The sequence below is a fragment of the Asterias rubens genome, chromosome 17 (genome assembly GCF_902459465.1).
Source record: "Asterias rubens chromosome 17, eAstRub1.3, whole genome shotgun sequence".
In the NCBI taxonomy this organism is placed as follows: domain Eukaryota; kingdom Metazoa; phylum Echinodermata; class Asteroidea; order Forcipulatida; family Asteriidae; genus Asterias; species Asterias rubens.
Window position 1 is genome coordinate 1,948,819 of NC_047078.1, and position 24,726 is coordinate 1,973,544.

The 24,726-nt window shown below is 41.2% G+C and overlaps 1 protein-coding gene across 1 annotated transcript in view; it reads right to left on the reverse strand.

Moving 5' to 3' along the window:
• The window catches only part of LOC117301698, a 154,151-nt gene that overhangs the window by 123,425 nt on the left and 6,000 nt on the right, over positions 1 to 24,726 (reverse strand). The window contains exons 3-23 of the mRNA XM_033785724.1: positions 20,030 to 20,117; positions 19,116 to 19,477; positions 18,949 to 19,018; positions 18,696 to 18,889; positions 18,135 to 18,245; positions 17,212 to 17,430; positions 16,492 to 16,641; positions 15,878 to 16,046; positions 14,567 to 14,845; positions 12,090 to 12,218; positions 11,106 to 11,290; positions 10,148 to 10,381; positions 9,658 to 9,765; positions 8,723 to 8,903; positions 7,926 to 8,152; positions 7,578 to 7,715; positions 6,429 to 6,593; positions 5,192 to 5,341; positions 3,437 to 3,811; positions 2,451 to 2,668; positions 1,030 to 1,222 (exon numbers count right to left, since the gene is read on the reverse strand). Of these exons, the coding sequence (XP_033641615.1) occupies positions 1,030 to 1,222; positions 2,451 to 2,668; positions 3,437 to 3,811; positions 5,192 to 5,341; positions 6,429 to 6,593; positions 7,578 to 7,715; positions 7,926 to 8,152; positions 8,723 to 8,903; positions 9,658 to 9,765; positions 10,148 to 10,381; positions 11,106 to 11,290; positions 12,090 to 12,218; positions 14,567 to 14,845; positions 15,878 to 16,046; positions 16,492 to 16,641; positions 17,212 to 17,430; positions 18,135 to 18,245; positions 18,696 to 18,889; positions 18,949 to 19,018; positions 19,116 to 19,477; positions 20,030 to 20,117 (3,945 nt within the window). The remainder of the gene's footprint in view (positions 1 to 1,029; positions 1,223 to 2,450; positions 2,669 to 3,436; positions 3,812 to 5,191; positions 5,342 to 6,428; positions 6,594 to 7,577; positions 7,716 to 7,925; positions 8,153 to 8,722; positions 8,904 to 9,657; positions 9,766 to 10,147; positions 10,382 to 11,105; positions 11,291 to 12,089; positions 12,219 to 14,566; positions 14,846 to 15,877; positions 16,047 to 16,491; positions 16,642 to 17,211; positions 17,431 to 18,134; positions 18,246 to 18,695; positions 18,890 to 18,948; positions 19,019 to 19,115; positions 19,478 to 20,029; positions 20,118 to 24,726) is intronic.

The window sequence follows — 24,726 nt, forward strand, 5'->3', positions numbered from 1 at the left end:
TAATTACTCAAAACAAATATTAACTTAAAAACTTATTTGGTAACGAGCATTGGAGAGCTGTTGATAGTATAAAACATGGGAAACGACTCCCTCTGAAGTAACATAGTTTTTATCTGAAAGCGCACAAATTCGTCCAACAAGGGTGTTTTTTCTTTCATCATTTTCTCGCAACTTCGATGACCGATTGAGCTCAAATTTTCACAGGCTTGTTATTTTATGCTTATGATGGGATACAACGAGTGAGAACACGGGACTTTGACAATTACCAAACGTGTACAGTGCCTTTAAGACTAAAATGTAGACACTTTCTTTTATTTTATTTTTATGAGAGATTGGCCAACATTACAAGGACACGGAAGGCCACTTTAATGTTAGGGCTACACTTAACTGATTTGGGCTAACCTCATTCAACTGTCACCAGGGGCACGTTGCCACCTACTCCTGGGGCTGAAACAGGGTTGCCCCCTTCACAGTCCGTAAGGATGGAGCAAGGGTATCATCCACTAGGAGCCACCTACTCCTGGGGCTGAAACAGGGTTGCCCCCTTCACAGTCCGTAAGGATGGAGCAAGGGTATCATCCACTAGGAGCCACCTACTCCTGGGGCTGAAACAGGGTTGCCCCCTTCACAGTCCGTAAGGATGGAGCAAGGGTATCATCCACTAGGAGCCACCTACTCCTGGGGCTGAAACAGGGTTGCCCCCTTCACAGTCCGTAAGGATGGAGCAAGGGTATCATCCACTAGGAGCCACCTACTCCTGGGGCTGAAACAGGGTTGCCCCCTTCACAGTCCGTAAGGATGGAGCAAGGGTATCATCCACTAGGAGCCACCTACTCCTGGGGCTGAAACAGGGTTGCCCCCTTCACAGTCCGTAAGGATGGAGCAAGGGTATCATCCACTAGGAGCCTGACTGAGCACCTCTTTGTTCAATTTTGAAAACTGTAAACGAACCAATCTAACGTAGGTCAACTCTTTGAGGTCGTTTTTTGACACTTGGACCTGTAAAGACTAGAGTTTTTAAGAACTTACCGGAGGAATTTCCATATCTCCCGATCGGACATGCGAATGCCACGGACGAATTCATCGGACAATAGAACCCACGAGGGCAATCTATGGGAGTGCCGGTACCCAGAGGGCAGTAGAAGCTAGCCGGACAGGGGATGCAATCCTCCAAGTAGCGCCCTCCTTTGGTGTCAATGTAGGTCCCTCCTGGGCATGGTACCTAGGGAAACAGCGGGGGGAAACAAAGATAAGTCAGAAGGGGGGTATGTTGGCAGGAAGAGGGGGGAGGGGTCATAACATCTCCTACTGTGTTTGGCCGGATGGCGTTATAAAAATGTTGGCATCAATGTGAAAGAAATGCTTCAGGAAAACTGACTTGTGTCCTTTGCAAAGATTTATGCATCCTGACACCAGCTTTTCACTCATTTTGACCAAAAGGAATATCTCATTTGAGTATTTAGATACTTCTTTATTTCATAACAAAATACAATATTTGTGACAGGCTACGAAAATGTTTCCAAGTTTTCATAAACAGTTTTCTTGAATATGACTTTATTTGCAGAGGGAATGTTTCACAGAAACGTCAGTTCTAGTATGAACTTCATAATCAGTAAGCTTTCAAAGTGAACTGATGTTTTTTATTCTTACAAATCCTGTATAATACCTTTTATAAAAATAAAGGCATTTTAAAACTACATTTCAATTGCTCAGATCTATAACTCTATTAATGGCAATTTCAGACTTGTAAAGATCAAAATGTCAAATGGGCCTTAAAAAAAATGCAAACAAATTTGAAGAAAAAAAATCAACAAATGAATGTTTTACTTAAATAATGAATGTGTCTTTTTGCTAAACAATTACTTTGAAGACCACTAAACCTCATTCACCACGAGCTCCGAAATATGCAAAAGCAATTTTACGAAACCCACAAATTGCACTAAAAGACCCTACAGTTCTGAGCAGACAATTTATATGACTATTGGAAAGCAACGTTTTCACTAATAGACCATTATCATGCTACTACATGTACCATATTGGTCAAGTTCCCGAAACCAAAAACAGTAATGAATGCTTATACTCATTGTACAAAAAGGAACCAGACTATTTCTCCTTCCAGCCTCAGTATGGTTACATTGATTTGGATGGGAGTACATAAAGATGGCCGCACCAAGGCCTATTATCTGGGCCCAATTTCATAGAGCTGCTAAGCACAAAAAATTGCTTAGCATGAAATTTCTTCCTTGATAAGAACAGGATTTCCATCCAAATTTGCACTTAATGCATATTGCTTATTACTGGTATTCAGCTGTTGGTTGCTTATCCTGGAAATCATGTGGAAATTTGGTTGGTAATCCTGTTTTTATCAAGGAAGAAATTTCATGCTAAGTAAATTGTTTTGCTTAGCAGCTCTATGAAACTGAGCCAAGGTAGGGGAAGGATGGTGGTACCTGTTGGGGCCCGTACGACCCGATGGTGGCCGGGTTGTTACTGTAGGGGTTGGTGATGTTAGTTGGACAGTAGTAACCCTCGGAGCACTGGCCAGCTGGAGTGTTGGTTTCCTCTAGACAGTAGTAGCCTGCGTCGCATGCCGTACACTGGTTCACGTCTCCCAGACCCGTCGTAGGGTTGTAGGTACCGACTGGACAGTTTACTTCGAACGGCGTAGCTGCAACGAGAAATTTTGAAGAAGAACATTTATTAAAAGAAGACACCTAGGGAGAATACTTTTGCATTAGAGCAAGCGCCATGCGTGGATACTGATACAAAAGGAATTTGGTCCCCATTTTTTTTTTTTTTTTCCCAAGTCCCCAGATACACAAGGCCTGAAGGCCACTTCAAGGTGTACATGTGTAGGGTACAATCTACTCCTAGGGCTGAAACAGGGTAACCCCCTTTACAGTCCATACAGATGTCCATGTAGGCTTGGGTATCATCCATCAGAAGCCTGAGTGGTAAAGCAGAAGGCGCTACCTCCCCAACTTTACGAAGTAATCTTGGTTAAGTGTCTTGCTTAAGCTTAGAGGAAAGCTCCTTTAAAGGAAGAGGTCAGAATAATACATCCTTTTCCTTTGGCAACTCACACCTGTTATCTCCATGTAATTCCTTTTCCAAACAGTGTACTTAGTTAGATCATGCACAAACAAGTAGGGATGCTGACTTCTCAAGGCAGATTAACTGCTCATCCACTATAAGGTTTAAAGTAATTCAATGTAAACACCCACTCCAAAGGATGTTAAGTTTCCAAGTTTTGAGGGCCAAACCCAGCAATTATTCCAACTTTTGTGCATGCCCCTTTTTTTTATCTTTTTTTTATTTATTATATGCTAGATGGATTCCTTACAATATTTAATGTTTTTCAATTGCACACAACAATTTTTTTTTAATTTAAAAGTCTTCAATGAAGCTTTCCCATCATGTTGAAATTCCTACTTACCTTCTGGGCAGTAATGAGACATGGTACAATTCTCAGCCTCAGACACAGCGTTCAGCCCCGTGGTGCAGTATAGCCCAGCGGGACACTTCTTATTGTTCAGCATATCCCAGCGGGATGTCGTCACGTTGTCGCAGTAGTACCCCGCCTCGCACGTCACGCAGACGCTCTGGCCCGGTTTGGAATACATCCCCGTGCCGCAGTCGCTCGGGTCGAAGGTCGCCGACCCGCACCACGACCCGCCGGGGCAATCGAGGCAATCACTCTGGTACTTTGCTGTCTCACCGATGAGGTTCCCCAAGCCGTCGACACCTTGAGGCATGTACGTACCTGGTGGACACGCCTCAGGTTCGTTGACTCCATACTCGCAGAAATGACCTGATAGATTCAAACGGGGATCAATATATTTAGTTTGCGGTGACACAATTTGTACAGTTTGTTCTTTAGAGAACTGTCTTACTATATATTTTACTACCCCGGAGTAGATTTATCAGGTATTTCTTGAGACTTCTCAGTTCTGAAAAGAACTGTCCTGCTTATTAACTACTACCTGGGTGGAAAGTATAGAAAATCGACTGGGACTACTACTTAGCTTATAGGATCGTTATTAACTGCACTACCGCGGAGTGAGTTCTTGAAATTTTGTACAACTTGAGTTCTCACCTTGGGTACAATTCATGCAGTCACTGACTTTATCCTGACTGTAATAATAATAATGTATTGTATACTAAATGTGCCGTTAGATGACACAAACCTTTATGGGTACCATTGAGCAGTAGCAAGACCCTAATCAATCTTACACCTGACAACTAGCCTAGTTCCACACCTTGTGTACAATTCATACAGTCACTGACTTTATCCTGACTGTAATAATAATAATGTATTGTATACTAAATGTGCCGTTAGATGACACAAACCTTTATGGGTACCATTGAGCAGTAGCAAGACCCTAATCAATCTTACACCTGACAACTAGCCTAGTTCCACACCTTGTGTACAATTCATACAGTCACTGACTTTATCCTGACTGTAATAATAATAATGTATTGTATACTAAATGTGCCGTTAGATGACACAACCCTTTATGGGTACCATCGAGCAGTAGCAACACCCTAAACACACCTTACACCCAGACAACTAGCCTAGTTCCATACCTTGTGTACAATTCATGCAGTCACTGACTTCATCTTGACTGTATTCCATATTGTAGGTGCATTGAGATATATCAATATGGGTGCCAATGGGGAAGTAGTAATACCCTAACCAACCTTATGCCCAGTAACCCAAAATAGTCTAGTTCCATACCTTGTGTACAATTCATACAGTCACTGACTTCATCCTGACTGTATTCCATATTGTGGGTGCATTGAGATATATCAATATGGGTGCCAATGGGGAAGTAGTAACCCCCTAACCCACCCTATACCCAGTAACCCAAAGTAGCCTAGTTCCATACCTTGTGTACAATTCATACAGTCACTGACTTCATCCTGACTGTATTCCATATTGTAGGTGCATTGAGATATATCAATATGGGTGCCAATGGGGAAGTAGTAACCCCCTAACCCACCTTATACCCAGTAACCCAAAGTAGCCTAGTTCCATACCTTGTGTACAATTCATACAGTCACTGACTTCATCTTGACTGTATTCCATATTGTAGGTGCATTGAGATATATCAATATGGGTGCCAATGGGGAAGTAGTAATACCCTAACCCACCTTATACCCAGTAACCCAAAGTAGCCTAGTTCCATACCTTGTGTACAATTCATACAGTCACTGACTTCATCCTGACTATAATCCATATTGTAGGTTCCGTTGGGGCAGGCAAACTGCTCAGCATACTGGGTACCAGTTGGGCAGTAGTAACCGGGTGGACACGGTCCTGTCTCTGTAGGTTCTCCACCTAATCAAGACATCACACACAAGCAAAATTTTGTGTGAAATTGTGCAAGAGATTCAAGGCAAGGATTTTTTTAACACCCTAGGGTAAAAATCCTACAAGTGCGGATTTAATTCGGAGGAATTATAATTTTATTAGTTTGTGAGGCTTATCATCTTTAAATAGGGTTTGGGTACTTTTTGAACGACACAAAATACAAAAGTCCACAGATTTACATTAAACTTACAAAGATAATGATAGTAGAAAGCTTCCCTTAAAATATTACTTGCTGCAGTACTGTAATGTTTGAGAAATGAGTGAAGTAATTTCACATAAACAATGTTTATCTCAGTGAGATGAAAATTATTTTAGCATGTACAACAGATAAACACCGCTCTCCTGAAAACATTGCTCTGTGATTTTCACTGTTTTTTGGCTGTTGTTTTTGCAATAATCTGGATTTGATTTTGTTTAAGGTTTTCTAATGTGTGATTTTGGCAGCGTTTGAGTGTAATCTCCTTTTAAAATTATAAATGATATTTTATTGTTGGCAGGGGTCTGGTCTTACACTTTTCAAGATGACATTTTTTATACTGTATATAACCTTGACAGCCCCTGTCCAACTTGTATAAGTATAGTCTAAAGAACAAAAAAATAATAGTAATAAATAAATAAAAAAATACGTACATGTACCGATTCAATTGTGAACTTAATGTAGACAGTTTTGAGAAGCAATTATCGTTAAAGGAATGTGGTTTTATAGAGAAGGATTCTCAAACACATAAATCTAAGAAACGTTCATGCATGAAACATTTCTCAGATTGTATTTTCCAATAAAAGTTTATTCTTCCTGTGCAAACATAACTGCTTTTCAGCAATATATTTCAAAATAATAATAATAATAATAATAAACAACGCTTATAAAGCGCCTTACATCCATGACTGGACCCCAAGGCGCTGTACACAAAAATGCTACCACCTTTTAAAATGAAACTTTCACAGGTTTGTTTTCACACAGGCCTATAGAAAGGCCTCAGTGGTGAGATGCATGCACTTTATGCACAAGCCAACCATGCCACCAAAATGTTGGCAAAGAGGTTGTAGTACGTACCAAGGCAGTAGTATGTTGCCGTACAATCTGTACACTCAGCTGGCTTGGTGAGGTTGGAACTTGAGGAGAAGGTACCCTCAGGACACGGGTACCGATCAGGGCTTGGCGTCTGCAGAGGGCAATAGTAACCAGGCTTGCAGGGCTGGGGACCGTTAACAGTATCTCCTGGAAGAGGGAAAATATGTAACAATTTAAATTGGGATTTGACTTAAGATTAAAAACAGAACTTGCTCCCTGTTGTAATTATTAGCTTTTTTTTCTGAGAAAATTTTATAGACGATGTGACCTATGTTTACATTCAAACCGCCCTCTGTTGACAAAACACTCTATACGTCATGTTTCGCCGGGCACTGAGTTGCGCAGTCACAGTAAGATTGCGTACACTTTCTAACTGGCTGCCAAAACACAAAGGTTTTGCCCGGCGGTATGCGCGCGAATCATGTTATGGTTTTCGTGTGACGTCAGAGGTCACATCGTCTATTAAACCTTTTGTTACAGAATTGTTTGGACATAAACATCCACTGGGGACAGCAAACTTTACAACACAACAATAAGCTTTTCTTTTAACATCATTTGAAAGATCCAACCTTCTCTTTCCAATGATGGTAAGCTTGGGTATGGAGGGTGTCAGGGCCAAACAGATAAGAGCACCGAACTCAAGCTCTGGTGCTTCTGTTCATTAGAGTGTGGGTTCGAATTCCGGTCATGACACTTGTGTCCCTGAGCAAGAAACTTAACTATAATTGCTTCTCTCCACCCAGGGTTCACTGAGGGCAGAGATGGTTCTTCAAATTGATTTACAAGTCTGTATACTCCCCACCAGGGAGCTGAGATGGTTTAAGGAGTGAATTAAGGCCCAGTGACCAGGGGTAATAATGTGAAGCACTTTGGGACGACCTCCGAGTGTGAAAACCGCGATATAAAAACAGCTAATTATTACTGTTATTATTATTGACAAAACTACAGTTTTATTACAAATGGCCTTTGTGCTCAGGCTTGAGTGGGGGTTTTCTGTGTCAGCTTGGTGGACTCATAGGAAGAGGGAATACAAGTGCAGTCGACTAATGTCGCTGTTGTTAAGAGAGGGGGTTGGGAGTGCAGTCGACTTAAAATCAATACAGTAAGGAAAAGATCAATCAATCAACGCACCTGTTGCCCAGCTGCAGTATTTCCCAGCAGGGCACGGAGAGCATTCTTCAGACGAGGTGAGAGCTGTTGATCCAGTGTGGGTCCCAGGAGGGCATGGGTACTGGTCGTTGGTAATGGTCCCGTTCGGACAATAATATCCTGTCACAAAATAGGTATAAAAGTTTTAAAATTTTAGGCGACAAAATATAATAATAGAGAAAAGCTATTTTTGAAGGCTAGCATCTGTTAGGGACAGCGTATGAAAGAATGAAAGATTCTTCCGATGGTTTTGACTTCCATTTGAAAAATATCATGCCTGCATGTTTCTGAACAGCAAGGAAGAAAAAAATAAATTGTTTTCCTACATACCTTCTGCACATGGGTGTGAACTATTATGCAATCCCGGTAGGGGACAGGACCTTCCCTGGTCGCACAGCCTGCAGTTATATTGATGACCGGCGCCCTCGTCTGGATTATACGTACCCGGGTCACATGGGGTCGCGGACGTAGTGGGGTTTGTCGCACTACCGTGGGGACAGAAGTAGCCGTGGGGGCAGATTGTACATTGGGTGGTGTTCTCGAATCCTAACTCATCACTACAAAGAAAACAAAAATAATAATTTTAATATCATTCAAGTTTGGTTTCTTTTCATCTGAGGAAGATAACAGCAAATTTTCACCAGCTGGACATAACAAAATTCTAAAAATTAAATGAGAGTAATCCCTCCAAAAAGCGCTTTGCGTTTCTAGGTAGAAACAGTTTTGATGTACTGTGACCAGTGGCGTGAAGCGGCCAAACTGTCAGCAGTAGAGTGTGGGTTCGAATCCTAGTCATGCCACTTGTGCCCTAGAGCAAGGCACTTAACCATATTTGCATCGTAAAATGTTGGAAAGTATTGCATTCTAATCTATCAGCCAGGCTCCAAGTGGATGATACCAAAGCCTACATCCTTATTGACTGTGAAGGAAATACCCTGTTTCAGCCCAAGAAGTAGGTAGGTGGCAAACGTGCCCCCTGGTGGCAGTATCTTCCTGAGTTCTGTGAAAAAAATCACAGGCATATTACTCCGGCAGGATTGTAGCCTTCACTTTGAAGTGGCCGTCCAGCCTTGTGATGTAAGGCGATCTCTCTTAAAAAAAGCAACAACAAAAAAACCAGGACTTACCCGAAATATCCGAGCGGACAAGCATTGTCGACTCCAGAAGCTTGACCTTCCAAACAGTAGAATCCTCGCGGACACGAGTTATCGTAATTTGAACTCCCTTGAGGGCAGTAGAAGCCGGCGGGACACTGTTTACACGCAAGGAACTCCGAGGACTGATTGGTCAGATCGTTGTACGTACCACCTGTGATGAATATGATTGAACCAATCAATATCAGTTTGAAACTGAAATCTTTGGAAACTTGACATGATTGTATCTGCGCAGTGAATTCTGTGCACAGTAGACAACTCAAATCAGGTAAACTGTAACCCTCACCTTAATAGGCCAACCCGACGAAACAAATTGGTAGCGCCCTCTATTGAAAAATTTCACAACTGCGGTGTCTTTGTGCATAATCTAGTCACTGAAGACACCGCAGCAAATGGTGCGCGGTGCTCAACACTTGCGCGCCCAGTGCGCCCCGGCTTGGTGTATATAATAGATGGAAATTTGCATCGGATTAAAAGATTTTTTGTTTTTTTTGGGTACCTATATACATACACAATGTGAGCACTGTATACTAAGTACTCTCCCGAGTTCTGTGAAAAAAATCACAGGCATATTTACTTGGATGGGATTCGAATCTACAAACCCACGACCACAAATAGTTCTGTGCACAGGGGTGGATTTCACAAAGAGTTGGGACTAGTCTTATCTCGAGTTAGGACGAGTTACTAGTCTAACTTAGGACTAGCTGTACGTTTTTGATATCTCTTAGGACTAGTCCTAAGTTAGGACTAGTCCTAACTCTTTGTGAAATCGACCCCAGTACACATACAGTTCTATGCCACCACACACAACCTATGCAGGTGAATGCATTCAAATGGCAAGTCAACTGGCTTGAAAAAAAATTCAAAAAGACGGATTGTTAAGAAACAGATGGGGTTAACATTCTTACCGGGGCATGGGAAGGCAGTCTCATAGGTTGTACCAATTGGGCAATAGTGACCAGTTGGGCAGAGATTTGTAATGTAGTCACTGTCTCCTGGGCCAGGACAGTAGAATCCTGAAACAGACAGATGGCAAATGTTCAAGTTATGATTCGTAAATTGGTATACTGGTACATTTTATTGATATCATCACATTATGACCAAAAGGTCAAATTACATGATTTAAAAGATTAAAACGTCAAAATCTTAGTAGAAAACAATTAAACAATAATAATAAATTGGAAGATGGAATCAGTAAAAATGAAAAAAAAAAATAAAAAAATGAAATTATACACATTGCATAACTGAATACCCCAAATAAATTGTGCTGGCATAAATTGTAAAGAAAACAATCCTGCTTAAAAACTTCAACCATGGTTCACATTTATTTTTACTGTGGACAAAATAGTTAACTTCATGGTACAAGCGACGAATTGTAAAGACAAAAATCCTGCTAACCTGCTGGGCAAGGAATACAGCCAGTAGCCTGTGACGTCGATCCATTGTTTGGATTATAAGTGCCGGGAGGGCATTCGTAACGTGTCTTGCCATCACACCATCCACCTGGCTCGCAGATATCGGCCGGGGGGTTGGCTGACGAGGAACCCTCGTCACAGGTGTAGCCTGACTCGCAAGCTTTGCAACCGGTCCAACCGGCTTCAGACCAGGTACCGGGCGGACAAACTTCGGGCACTGTAACATGAGGAAAAAAGCGGGGGTTTGGTTTGTTTTTCATCGTGAAAATATCATTGAAAAATTTGGAAAGACAATAAACAGAATAAATTTGCGGTGACACTATGTAGTGAGATATCTTTTGAGTGATTGGTGGCTCTGAGAAGAAACGATGGACACAACGTCATCAAGAGACTGTCCTCAACAGTGAGTCCAGTCGAGCAAGTCTTTTTAGACACACCAATGACTCAAAAGACATCTACCTACATGGTATCGCCAAACATTTCTAATGTTTATTGTTTTTTCATCGTGCAAACCTTCAAGTCTTAAATTTGAGAGACTAAGTCAATTCTGATTAACTTTGAAAGAATGCAACAAGACTTTTACTGAAAACAAATTACTGGCTCTGATGTGAACTGCTCCAATAACAAATCAACATTTTGACTAGTGCATTCTGATGGTCTTGCATCAACTACACAAGCCCTGAACTTACTTTGGGAAGTCTAGTTTAACCTGCAAAGCTACCAGGGCCAAATATGATAAAGCTGTGAACCACAAAACATTGCTGAGCAAAGACAAATCCTGCTGGGCAGAAATAATGTACGTTACCAGCCGAAATACCATGAAACGTACATTGTTTGTGAATGTTCCCTGCTAACTTCTGCTTCGCAGAATTTCACCAACACGCTTTTCTGCTTAACATCTTCGTGATATTGGGACCAGCTATTAATCTACATTCACTCACCTGTTTGGTCAGAGCACTGGTAACCTGCTTCGCATATGGTACAGTTAGGCGCATTGAGGCTGCTGTAGTAGCCCTTGTAGCATTTGATTGGTCCAGAGTAGATCGAAGGGCAGTAGTAACCAGGGTTGCAGTTTGTGCATGATATCTGCGCTCCTAGCGAGTAGGTGCCCGCTGCGCACATATCACTGTTTGGTAACAATGCACAAAATAGTTAATGGCATGACGTTTTGACCATAGCAGAGTCTTTCTCGAAGGCTTAAAGACATTGGACACCATTGGCAACTGTCAAATAACAAAACTGTGAAAAGTCGAAGTTGCGAGATATTAATGAAAGAAAAAACACCGTTGTCGCACCATGATCACACGAACTTGTGTGCTTTCAGATGCTTGATTTCGAGACCTCAAATTAATTCTAAATCTAAGGTCTCAAAATCAAATTCCTGGAAAATTACTTCTTTCACGAAAAACTACGTCACTTCAGAGGGACCTGTTTCTCAATGTTTTATACTATCAACCTCTCCCATTACTCGTAATCAAGAAAGGTTTTATGATGATAATTATTTTGAGTAATTACCAATAGTGTCCACTGCCTTTAAAGAAATATATAACAATTAACCAGTAACTTTTACACTAGTTTATAGACAGTTTAAACTTCTGGACACTAGCATAAAATAATAATAAAGTCTTATATAGCGTTTGTTGAAAATATCATTATGGAGAAACAATCCGAAACAGGCAAACAGGGAGGACAATTTCGAGAATTTTTTCGGGGGTAAATTTAACTGCCAAAATGTATAGCTTAGTTTACATGTACATGTATGTTGGCAACTTTCTTCCTGGTAAATAACATAAAAAAGGTACACATTTGCATTACGCTCTTTTCAAATGTATTGATACAAAATGACCTAGGTCAACAACAACTCATTTTGCTTGATCGCATCACAATGATTCAGTTGAAGATAAGGTAGATTTTTGTTACTGTACCTGGGTGCGGTCATCTTGTCCGTACACTCGTAGCCAGCTGGACACTGGGTGCAGATTGAGGAGTTACCCAGGGAGTAGTAGGCCGTCGGACATTCCAACATCTGATCGGAGAAGGGATTCGGACAGAAACTGCAAAACGAAAAAATAAATACACACAATAATGAAGGTTTCTCAACCTCACAGACCTGAAGGTAGTGCGGCTTGACCCAGAATGAGATATGAGAAAATGTTTAACAATCTTGAAGGTAGCTTGTGAACCTGCGATTGGGTGGTAGGGTTGGCCTAGTCCTGGCGGCCTTACACTTTCGTACTATACTACAGTGACGTCCTGGATCAATTTCTGGGGTAGAGAATTTTCAAAGCTTCATCGCTCAAATCTTACCTGCAAGGAGCCTCTAATATCAACAGATTCACATTCCATGGCAGCATACATTTTTCTGCGGTGTGTTTTGGTCGTCATTTATCCTCACCAATCCATAATTGTTGTGAAGTAATGCAGCTCCCAACGTAAGAAATTCCCATACAGAGGAAGAGTCCTATATAGGGATAGGGTTGGCCTAGTGGTATCTTGCCTTGACTTAAACAGAGGAAGAGTCCTATATAGGGATAGGGTTGGCCTAGTGGTATCTTGCCTTGACTTAAACAGAGGAAGAGTCCTATATAGGGATAGGGTTGGCCTAGTGGTATCTTGGCTTGACTTAAACAGAGGAAGAGTCCTATATAGGGATAGGGTTGGCCTAGTGGTATCTTGCCTTGACTTAAACAGAGGAAGAGTCCTATATAGGGATAGGGTTGGCCTAGTGGTATCTTGCCTTGACTTAAACAGAGGAAGTGTCCTATATAGGGATAGGGTTGGCCTAGTGGTATCTTGCCTTGACTTAAACAGAGGAAGAGTCCTATATAGGGATAGGGTTGGCCTAGTGGTATCTTGCCTTGACTTAAACAGAGGAAGAGTCCTATATAGGGATAGGGTTGGCCTAGTGGTATCTTGCCTTGACTTAAACAGAGGAAGAGTCCTACATGTATATAGGGATAGGGTTGGCCTAGTGGTATCTTGCCTTGACTTAAACAGAGGAAGAGTCCTATATAGGGATAGGGTTGGCCTAGTGGTATCTTGCCTTGACTTAAACAGAGGAAGAGTCATATATAGGGATAGGGTTGGCCTAGTGGTATCTTGCCTTGACTTAAACAGAGGAAGAGTCCTATATAGGGATAGGGTTGGCCTGGTGGTATCTTGCCTTGACTTAAACAGAGGAAGAGTCCTATATAGGGATAGGGTTGGCCTGGTGGTATCTTGCCTTGACTTAAACAGAGGAAGAGTCCTATATAGGGATAGGGTTGGCCTAGTGGTATCTTGCCTTGACTTAAACAGAGGAAGAGTCCTATATAGGGATAGGGTTGGCCTAGTGGTATCTTGCCTTGACTTAAACAGAGGAAGTGTCCTATATAGGGATAGGGTTGGCCTAGTGGTATCTTGCCTTGACTTAAACAGAGGAAGAGTCCTATATAGGGATAGGGTTGGCCTAGTGGTATCTTGCCTTGACTTAAACAGAGGAAGAGTCCTATATAGGGATAGGGTTGGCCTAGTGGTATCTTGCCTTGACTTAAACAGAGGAAGAGTCCTATATAGGGATAGGGTTGGCCTAGTGGTATCTTGCCTTGACTTAAACAGAGGAAGAGTCCTATATAGGGATAGGGTTGGCCTAGTGGTATCTTGCCTTGACTTAAACAGAGGAAGAGTCCTATATAGGGATAGGGTTGGCCTAGTGGTATCTTGTCTTGACTTAAACAGAGGAAGAGTCCTATATAGGGATAGGGTTGGCCTAGTGGTATCTTGCCTTGACTTAAACAGAGGAAGAGTCCTATATAGGGATAGGGTTGGCCTAGTGGTATCTTGCCTTGACTTAAACAGAGGAAGAGTCCTATATAGGGATAGGGTTGGCCTAGTGGTATCTTGCCTTGACTTAAACAGAGGAAGAGTCCTATATAGGGATAGGGTTGGCCTAGTGGTATCTTGCCTTGACTTCCACCTCAAGGACCCCCGGTTTGAGTCCTGCCGAGGGCACTATGAGGATTTGGTTTGCAGTTTGTACCTGACTGTGTTTGTTTTGCTATCCAATCTAAACTCAATTACTTTACTCAAGACTCAAGATCAAAAATAAATCAAGGACTTTCCCCAGTGCTGCTCCCCAACTTTGGAATTCTCTTCCCAGCTACATCCACTCTCCACAAAGTATAGAACAATTCAAAACTCTGCTCAAATCCCATTTGTTTTCTAATGCCAACTGTTCAGTTTAATCCTTTTGTTTGCCTATTATTAGTGTATTTATTGTCTATTGGTTGCTAAATTACTTGCCTTTTGTTAAGCGCTTTGGTATATCTTTCAGTTATGAAATGCGCTATATAAAAATTAGCTATTATTATTATTTCAGAGCCACTCCAAAATACCCCCCAAAAAGGGCAAAAATTATACTTACAACCCAGCTGGGCAGCCCGTACAGGTGCTCTGCATCCCAATGGAGTAGAACCCACCAGGGCACGGTTCTTTATAGTCACTGTCGGTAAGCGGGCAAGCGTAACCGGCCGGGCATGCCGTGCAGGCTGTACTCCGGGAGGTACTGTACTCCCCTAGGGTGCAGTTACGGATGTCTAGCCCATCTAGGGCCGGGCATTCTTGACCGGCTTGGCAGACTTGGCATGAGGTGGCTCCGGCCGCGGAGTAGGTACCGGGCGCACAGGGTATCTGTGTGCCGTCACTTAGAATAAACACAGAATGGTGCCAGTAAAAGAAATGTACAATAACAATAGGATGTATTTGGTTAGAGTACAGTTACACAATGTCTACTTGCTGGGTAGATTATGTTCTTTTGAGAAATTTTCTCGCTATACATTATATTATTTTTTTTTTAATTTGCAGCCGAGTAGATTTTCCGGAATTCAGGAGACTTCTCAGTTCTGAAGAGAATTGTCTTGCTTTTTAACTACTACATGTACCTTGGCGGAAGGTAGGAAATCAGACAGGACTATTACATTTGTACTACTTTATTTGATTGAGGGGACTTCTCGTTATTAACTTCATGACCGCAGAGTGAGTTCTTAAATGGTCTCATCATTTCCACAAGATTGCTCTGGTCATAGTATAGGATTTTCTTCCTAATTTGAAAACTGAAAATGTCTTCTTGTTTCCTAATAACCATCCTGGTTTTTTTTTTTCTCTTCTTGTTTTCTTATGCAAGTGACCAGACACACAAGGCCTGAAGGCCACTTCAAGGTGTGGGCTACACACACACAGGGGCCGTTTCCACCTACATGTATTTTGACTGAAACAGGGTTACCCCCTTTACAGTCCATAATTATAGGCTTGGGTATAAGCCATCAGAAGCATGGCTGGTAGAGCAGAAAGCACTATCTCCCGAACTGAAGAGAGCAAAAAAAGTAATATCGGCTGTTGTAAAAGCACCTATAAAGCACCTATTGACAAGAGCAGCTTTTCAAAATTCCTGCTATTAGATTCACGCTGAATAAGAGATGTCAATAGGAGTTACTGCAACAATGGAAATGGGCACTTTTCACCTGTAAGCACATACCGCGACAACAATAATCAACCGATTGTTACAAACAAGGTGTCAAAATCAAAGTAATTAAATTGTCCGTCTCCTGGTATTTTCATTTCTAGAATACGAGTAACATTTGAAAATTATAGGTGCTTTTACAACAGCCGAGTTACTTTTTTTGCTGTCTTTATTGCCACAAAAGCTTTAGGATGTGAAAATAAAATCAATACTTACATAGTAGTTGGGCAAAAGGAGCCTGCAGCACATTCCATACAGGAAGTTGCCTTGCCAGTAGCATAGGTGCCTGCTGCGCAAGCAACTCTTCCTTCATAGGTATGGTTTGTACAGGCATAGCCTGGTGGACAGTCAATGCACCCAGTGTCGCCAGCGTAACTGTATGAACCTAAAATTAAATATCATGAAAGAAGTTCATCAGGCTGGTAAAATATCAACTTATCAAACAATTGTTTTTACAAACAAGCCAATCTTTACGCAAATTTTGTTTACGTTTCAACTAGTATCACTAGTCATCCTCAGAATGAGGCACCACCAGCTTCCTGCTTCGGTCAACAGAGATGAGGGAGGGTATGACCTGTCACACTATGGGACCCCCTCGTACCCCAAGTTTCACCCCGGGGAGGACACAATCGGCCAAACCACCATCCACTTAAATGCTAAATCAATCACAAGAACCATCTCTGCCCTCACAGGTACCCATTTACCCAGGGGTGGGGAGAAGCAACTATAGTTAAGTTTCTTGCTCAGGGACACAGGTGTCACGGCCGGGATTCAAACCCACACGTACATGTAAGACCCTTGCGGTTCTATTACTTGATAAGTTTACTTACCGTCAGCACAGTCTACAGGACCCTGTGTTGGATCTGAGCAGTATTTTCCAACAGGGCACTTCCGGCAAACCTCGGTGGCTGGTTCGTCGTTATACCAACCCACGTCGCAAGGTACGGGCTCAATCATTTGATTATTGATACAAGAATGGCCTGGATGGAAACAAAGATTTTGCGGTGTCAATTTAGAAAAAAATTACAGAGACAAAGTCAGCATAAAATTTTTTCTACAAACGGTAAATAGCTAAATAATTTTTAATATGGGGATGAACAAAGAAAAGTTGAAGAGAGTGCAACTTGATCTCCAGATTGGGTTCTTAAAGGGAGAGGACACTATTGGTAATTGTCAAAGACTAGCCTTCACAGTTGGTGTATCTCAACATATGCATAAAATAACAAACCTGTGAAAATTTGATCTCAATCGGTCATCAAAGTTGCGAGTTAATAATGAAAGAAAAATAACCTTGTCACACAAAGACCTCAAGTTCTAAATTTGAGGTCTCGAAATCAAATTCGTGGAAAAATACTTCTTTCTCGAAAACTATGTCACTTCAGAGGGAGCTGTTTCTCACAATGTTTTATACTATCAACCTCTCCCCATTACCGGTTACCAAGTAAGGTTTTATGCTGATAATTATTTTGAGTAATTACCAATAGTGTCCACTGCCTTTAATTGGTCTTAACGTTGCGACTGGCTTACTCTAATGATGACTAGAAAGTTACCTGCAGGACATGCTGTACATGCTGTTGACCTCGCCAGAGAGTAGAACCCTGCACTGCAACTTTCAACGGCTGACTTAGTGGAACACATCGAGCCAGCAGGACACTCTAGGCAGGTCAGCTGAGCAACGGAGCTACTGTAGTAACCGTCTTCACATGCAATCGCTTCGGCAGATCCAACGGGGCAGTAGAACCCTGCCGCACACTCGTAGCAAATGGAACCTATTAGAGATAAAGATTAATAATAATTACAACAAGAGGGCTAAATACAAAAGTTCTATGCGCTGTAACCAGATTGACTAAAACAGATGGGTTTTAAGTAGAGATTTAAAAGCTGCTTGAATGTGGGTGGTTAGCTTGTTCCAAAGTGTTGGAGCTATGACTGAAAAAGCACTATCGCTACAGCAAGTCATGGTGCGGGGTCACAGGGAAAGCTGGAAATTCTTCTTCTTCTTGAAAAATTGCCTTGTGACATTGAGGGGTTACTGATCCAAGACAACGTGTCTCTTTGCAATTAAAAGTGTATTTAAGGCGCTATTCCATCAAGTTCATAGCGCACTAGAAGGCAATTAACATGGATAAAGGTGAGTCTTTCGGAGTAACAGATTCCCTAATGGCAGTAGGGAGGTTGTTCAAAATCATCGGCCCAGCTACTCTAGGTTTATAAAATATTCATTTTTTATTCCATTTGAGTCTGTGACTGACCTGGAGGCCAAGGAGGCCATGGCCCCTGTCGTTGCCACAAGTCTTTGCCTTGGTGCTCCTTTAAAGTGTCATAATGGAAGTGCCCTTTGCTTTTTTTTTTTTTTGCTTCTTTTTTTTATATACATGTGTTTTACATTTTAGTTGATATTTTGGGGTTTCATATTTTTTTTTTTTTTTTTTAAGGGAAGGTTGTCAAAGCAATTTATAAACATTATACTTACTGGCTTCTGGGCTGTACCACCCGCTAGGGCAGGCAGCGGTTGATGTGTTTGTACAGCTATAACCCGCAGCGCATGTTGTACAGGATGTAGCGCCCCCAACAGAATACGTATCTGGAGAAGTAAAATTTGATAATTATAGTAGGAGGATTAACAGTGTAATATATGCATTCACCACATAGGTACATGTATCAGAATGCAGGCTGGCATAGTTTATGTATTATTCAAATCCACAGTGGATCAAATTGAAGAGTCATATAGTAGGAGGGTTGAGTATACTCTGAAATGAACCTACTTTTGGAGGAGTACCAGAGCTAAATTTCATAAAGCTGTTAAATACAGAAGATACTGCTTGACAAATTTATTTGATTTATAAGCAGAATATAAAAGTGGGCATCATTTACACAATGCACACTAAATGTATTTTTGGCTGGTAAACTGTTACTGTTGCGCAAAACTTTGTTTGTGCTTGGCAATTTTTTTTGCTAACAGGCTTTGTGAAATAAAGACACATGTCTGACAAATTCTAGCCTACAAATTTAACTGAAACAAGACTCTCATTACCTGCTGGACACGCTTCAACACTTGACGTCGTCGGGCAGCGGCTCCCAGCCGGACACGACTGACAAACCCCGTCCCCAACCATGGCGTAATCCCCCGCAGAGCAATCACTAGGCATCAAGGTCGGATCGCTGCAACTCTTCCCTGCGGGGCAAGGGTCACACGCCGTGTGGAGGGCGTTACTGATCTCGTTGTTTGCGCAGCGTGTGCAGTTGTCGGCGCCCTCAGCTGAGAAGTAGCCCTCGGTGCAGGCAACCTCGGAGCTGGCGGGGTCTGGACACGCGTAACCAGCATCACAGATTGTGCAGACACTTTCACCTTCAGCACTAAAGACAAATACATGGAACATTCAAGATTGAAAGGTTTACATTGGGAAGTAAGGCATTATGAGATCTTTTCTTCCACAAAAATAAAAAATCTTACCTGCGATACCCAAGAGCACAGCTCGTACACACTCCATCTCCGAGTTGACTTTTGGTACCAGCCGGACAAGGTACTGATGAGTTTCGGTCAGGGCATTTATGACCCGCCTCGCACTCCGTACAGGACGTCTGCCCCTCCCCGTTGGAATACTGCCCAAAGTCGCACTGGACGGGCTCGCTGTAGATGTTGGGGCAGAAATGGCCGCGCGGACATTGGTTACACACTGAGCTACCATTGAGGGCATACTGACCGACCCCGCATTGTACCGGTGAGCTGGTGCCGTCGATGAAGCAAGCGTGACCGGACGGACACTCGGAGCAGAACTCGGCCGCACCAACACTGTAAGTGCCCGCTGAGCATGGCTGTGGGTAGGAAACAAACCAGGATAGCCGACTTAAAAACAAAGTATTATAAAAAACATACAGGGTTCTTGCCCAAGCAAGACTAAAAGCCACTCGCCAATTAACTGGCCGTCATGACATAGAGGTAGCTTAGTTGGTCCATGGCACCGAAATGTTAGACTAGAGGTCCTAGATTCTTTATAGCATTTTTATTTTATTTTATGCAAGTTTGCACCAACAAAACACTCTTGGTAAGGGTCTTATAAAACCTAAACAACTAAATGGTTAACAACCAATCATTTGGTTACGTCTTTGGATATAAACATAAACAAATTTCTCTCTGGTCATTCAACAAGCTCCACCAAATTTTACATTTTGTTGGGCAGGAGTGTCATTAATAACAAAGTAACCCATTTAAGAACACTGTCAATTACTTATGGCATTTAAAGACTTCCAAAATCTCTGACATTACAAGCCATCATCTCTCACAAACATAAGCCTTTTTTCAAATCTTAAAGAGATGGAGACGGTAGCATTTCTTTTTTAATGACATCATTAGTAGCTCTGGATTACCTGACATGCTGTTGAGCTACTTTCTCCAGGGTCACCGTTGAACGTTCCTCCTCCACAGGGGACCCTTCCACTATTTCCACCTGGACAACTGTTGAGGATAAAAGACAAAGGGTTTAAATTAAAACTGTCAAAGGCACAGCAGCCGATTTCACAAAACGCTAGGAAAATAACTCGTCCTACATGTAACTTAGGATGGGTGCAATGTGCCCTAACGACTTCGGATACGAAACTAACTCGTACTAAGTCCTAAGATTTATTCTAAGTGAGGAAGAGTTTGGTGAAATCAAGGGCTGAACAGTAATTGGTAATTACTCATAATTATTAGCATAAACTTGTTTCCAGGTACAGGCAATGGAGAGCTACAATGTATTGATAATGATAGTATAAAACATTGTGAAAATAACTCCCTCTGAAGTATGTACTTTTTGTGTGAGAAAGAGGTAATTTCTCATTCAAATATTTACAAGACTACAGCTGTAGCATTTTGAATTTGAAAGCACACAAAATAATGCAACAAGAGTGTTTTTCTCTCTCACTATTCACTTGCAACTTTGATGACCAATTGAGTTCAAATTTTCACAGATTTTTCATTTTATGCATCTAGGCCTACAGTATATTGGGAAATATAAAAGTGGAATTGCTGGTCTTTGAGAATTATGTGTCCAGCCGTCGATTTCACCAAACTCTTCCTAACTTAGGATTAATCTTAGGACGGGTTCAGATCCGTATCCAAATACGTAGGACGCATTGAACCCATCCTAAGTTAGGACGGGTTACTCTTCCTAACTCGAGTTAGGATTAATCCTAGCGTTTCGTGAAATCGGCTGCTGTGCCTTCAGTAAACTAATGGGGACTGCTGTTAAAAGTTAAAACAAATCAAAGGACCTTCATGGAACAGTATTCTCAGCGTCTTGAATAGTACATGAAAGAGATTGATTTTGCCTTCTTCAATTTTTTCTCCAGGCAGACCATAGTCATAGAGCTAGAACCTGACTGAATTGCTCTATAATTTAATTGTGTAGGGCCTACTACACATTAATAAAACTGCACAAACAAATTACAAATTTAATGACAGTTAATAATTAAATTTAAATATTCAGCAAGAAAAAACAGTTAAAAAATCACTAACCTAGGGAGTCCAACCCTCTAGTAAATCCTGGTATACTGTACAAACATGCTTTTGGATGCACACATTGTATTGCATAGTGAGTAAACAATGGATTCATGATCAACAAGTCATGCATGGGGCGATAAGTTTACACAACTGACAGGATTTTGTTTCTAGGGTTGTAAGCTATGGGTGGGCTTGAGGGTTGGTTTTTATGGTTAAAAACTTTGACACAAAGAACCATGTTACATTATACATGTAGACATTATTTACAGGCATCTAATGTGAAGGCAACCTACATGTACTGCACTCTGAATTACAAATTAATAGGCTAAACATACAGCAGACAGCCTTCTACCATGGAGGTAGAATTAATCCATGCTTCTACCCAGGATTTTTCAAAACTATGGGGAATTCTGGACCCAAATTTTGGAGGTTTTGCCAGAAGCAGGATGAAATGAAACTTAGTCCTCAAAATAGTTTCTACTTGGGGGCTTTCATGGTTTTAAAAACCCCAGAGTGCACTCTTTTAAAGCATTCTTAATGATTTCTATTGATGATTTTTGTGAATTTGACACAGGAGTGTGTAAAAATAAAAAAATCAGCACGCAAATCACGGGAATCGCCCCAATGATGTCGTGGGGGCCAGCGGAGCTCTGTCCCCAACGAGCCTGCACATGAGAGGCGGTCTGTTTTTAAAATGCTAGGAGAGCCCTGGTTGTGTCTAGTCCCCATATACACGAAAATTTTAGCATTCTACTAAACAGGCAACCAACAGCAATACATTCAAAAGGAATTTGACAGTATGCAATTATTCATCCCATGAAAATTAAGCCCAAACTGAAACCCAGATAGTTTTTCCATCTTGGTGCTTGCCTGGAACATGTTGCCTTTTGACAACAAACATACAACATATAAACCTACATGTAAAGCCATTTTCACATGACAGCAATTTAGCAGGTGTCCCTTTATTTATTTAAGCTTGTTTGTGAAAATTTACAAATTACACTTAGGGTGAAAGGACACAAATGTTTGGAATGTGCAACCTAACAATGTCTTTTTTGTAGTCCTGACTAACATTGCAATGTTTACGTTACTAACAAAAACCTCATGAAAAATCAAAAGGTTGAATGCGTTTCTTCTAGACGATTGTCTGGAACTAAAAGCCTGTTTTTCCATAATCTGCTGAGCCCCTACTTTTGTAAAGAGGGAATGAAGTTACATGTACTGAAATTTGATGGATCAGCCTTCATTTCTGCCATTGCAGTAGGGTACGCTGACTGTTTGTTTACCTAAAGAAGGTTTTTTGTGTGGTTGCTATTAACAGAGAAGCTTGTGATGTTTAATGCCAGTTGCCAATTGTCCTGTGGGTTTTTTTCTGTCAATTTTATTTGTTATTTCTTTGACAGGGAAATTCCCTGAAATGGCCCAAATATAACCAATTGATCTTGCAAAATAACTATGCATGAATTGCCATCAATGATCATGTGTCTAACCAACGAAGAAATCTTTGGACTCATTGAACTGTGTTCATTTGCATTGTTGGTTGGTCTTCCGCATTAAATCCGTCAAACCGACAGTAGCCAGTCACAAGAGCTTAGTAATTGTGTTTCTCTAACACAAGGACCCGGTCTGCTGACTTAACACAAAGACCTCCACCCAGGACATTTACATGGTCCGCCGTGTCTCGATTACATGTTGATCGGTAACCATGGGGACTGTTTGAACACAACTTTGGTTTGAGTTGGTTGCTTGGTAACAGCTCGGGTGAGGGTTGGGCTCGTTGGATAGAAGATAAGAGATTTCATTTTGATGGCAGGCCGGTTAGATCCGGCTTAATGTGCACTTCTGTCATGGGGTAATGAAGTGTTCATTAACTTATGGAGCTCCATGAATGAATGTCTGTAATCAAATTGGAGCAATTCGTGCTCCTGAGTACATTGAATTTGAACCAAGGGTTTTGCCAGGATTTAGTAAAAGGGAAATTCTAATTTGCTGGAAACATAAAAACTAGGTGGCAAAATTGTTCACTTGCAATACATATTTGCATGTAAATGACAGACAAACTAACCAACAGGTTTTAGCCAGGATTTGGAATGCGTGCTCGTTGAGTACTGGCAACGCAAACATAACCGAGGTTTTTGCCAGGATCTGGTAAAAGGGAGTTCTAATCTGCTGGAAACATAAAAACTAGGTGTCCACTTTTTTTTTTACTTACAATACATTTATTTCCATGTACAATGTAGCCCTTAATGACAGATTTAAAAGACTAGTTTAGCCAATGTTTTAGTAAGGATTTGCTAAGGGAGTAGTTACATTTGCTTGAAACATAAAAACTGGGTGTACAAATTGTTCACTTACAATACATTTATTTTGATGTAAATGACAGATAAATCAGGGTGGCCAAATTTCAAACAGTGGTGTTCAAAGACACCCTGACACCTTTGTAGGAATAACATTTATGGGAATAACATTTTATCAACAATGCTTATTCATTATGAGGAGAATTGACTGTATGAAGCTAGCAAACTGCCCTTTGAATAAAAATATTAAGGTCTGCAATAACATGAAGGCAATGGCCTCTGTTCCCCTGGTCTTGGCCTTGGTGCCCCATCAACTGTTTTTTCCTTTGTGATTTTCCAATGGTGTGCCCTTTTCAAAAATAAAAACGACCTTGCCCTCTCAGAGATGAATAATCTTAGGCCTGAATATTACTGTCTGCCATAAACCACTGACAAAAATAGGGAAACTGATAACACAGGACTATAGATCAATTGATAGAGCACTGGCACATTTTCTTTCTTGATTTGAACCAAACATAGTTGTACAAATTGCTTCAATTGCGGTTTATTAATCAACACTCATCATATTTTTCACGTCAAAAGATGTACCTAGTAGGCCTACATGTATGCCCTTCGTCGAGGTAAATTATCAAGAACCAGTAGTGTTCATAGAGATTTGAGAGCCTAACATTGAGCGAACTCTGAAGTCTTGAATCTCGTGGTTTTGTTTGTTTTGGGTTTTTTTTTTTTTTTCAAAACAGCCTCAATCCACTCGTAATAGGTACATAGTTCGGCCGGCCAGTAATTTCATTTGTACAGTATAGTCCTGAATCTCATGCTTTGAGTTTGTTTGTTTGCTTGTTTTGTTTTTGGATATTTTAGGGGGTGTTGCTGTGCTCTCACCAAATTCCTACTTAATGTAGAGGTAACAAGGTAATCTGGCGAGTCCCAGTGACCTAATGACATGAATGAATGAGAGTCAACTGTGACATCAGCGTCAGAAAGAAACGCCTCAATAATTGGGGTCTGTGAAACATTTTTACCTACTGTCATCAAAACTTCTCCTTTTGGTTAAAGCAAAATATCATAACTGCTTCAGTGTCTAACACTTGCGTCTCTTGAAAGAACAGCCCAATGAAATTATTCTTACACTACAGGGAACGATTTCATCCAGCAATTTTGCATGCACAATATTTCACTGCACAGTGATTGCTAATATTGAGTAGCATTGATGATTTTTGAGTAGCAACTAACATTTTGCATAGCATTTCGCTCTGCTACATGTACCCAATTTAAAGGCAGTGGAC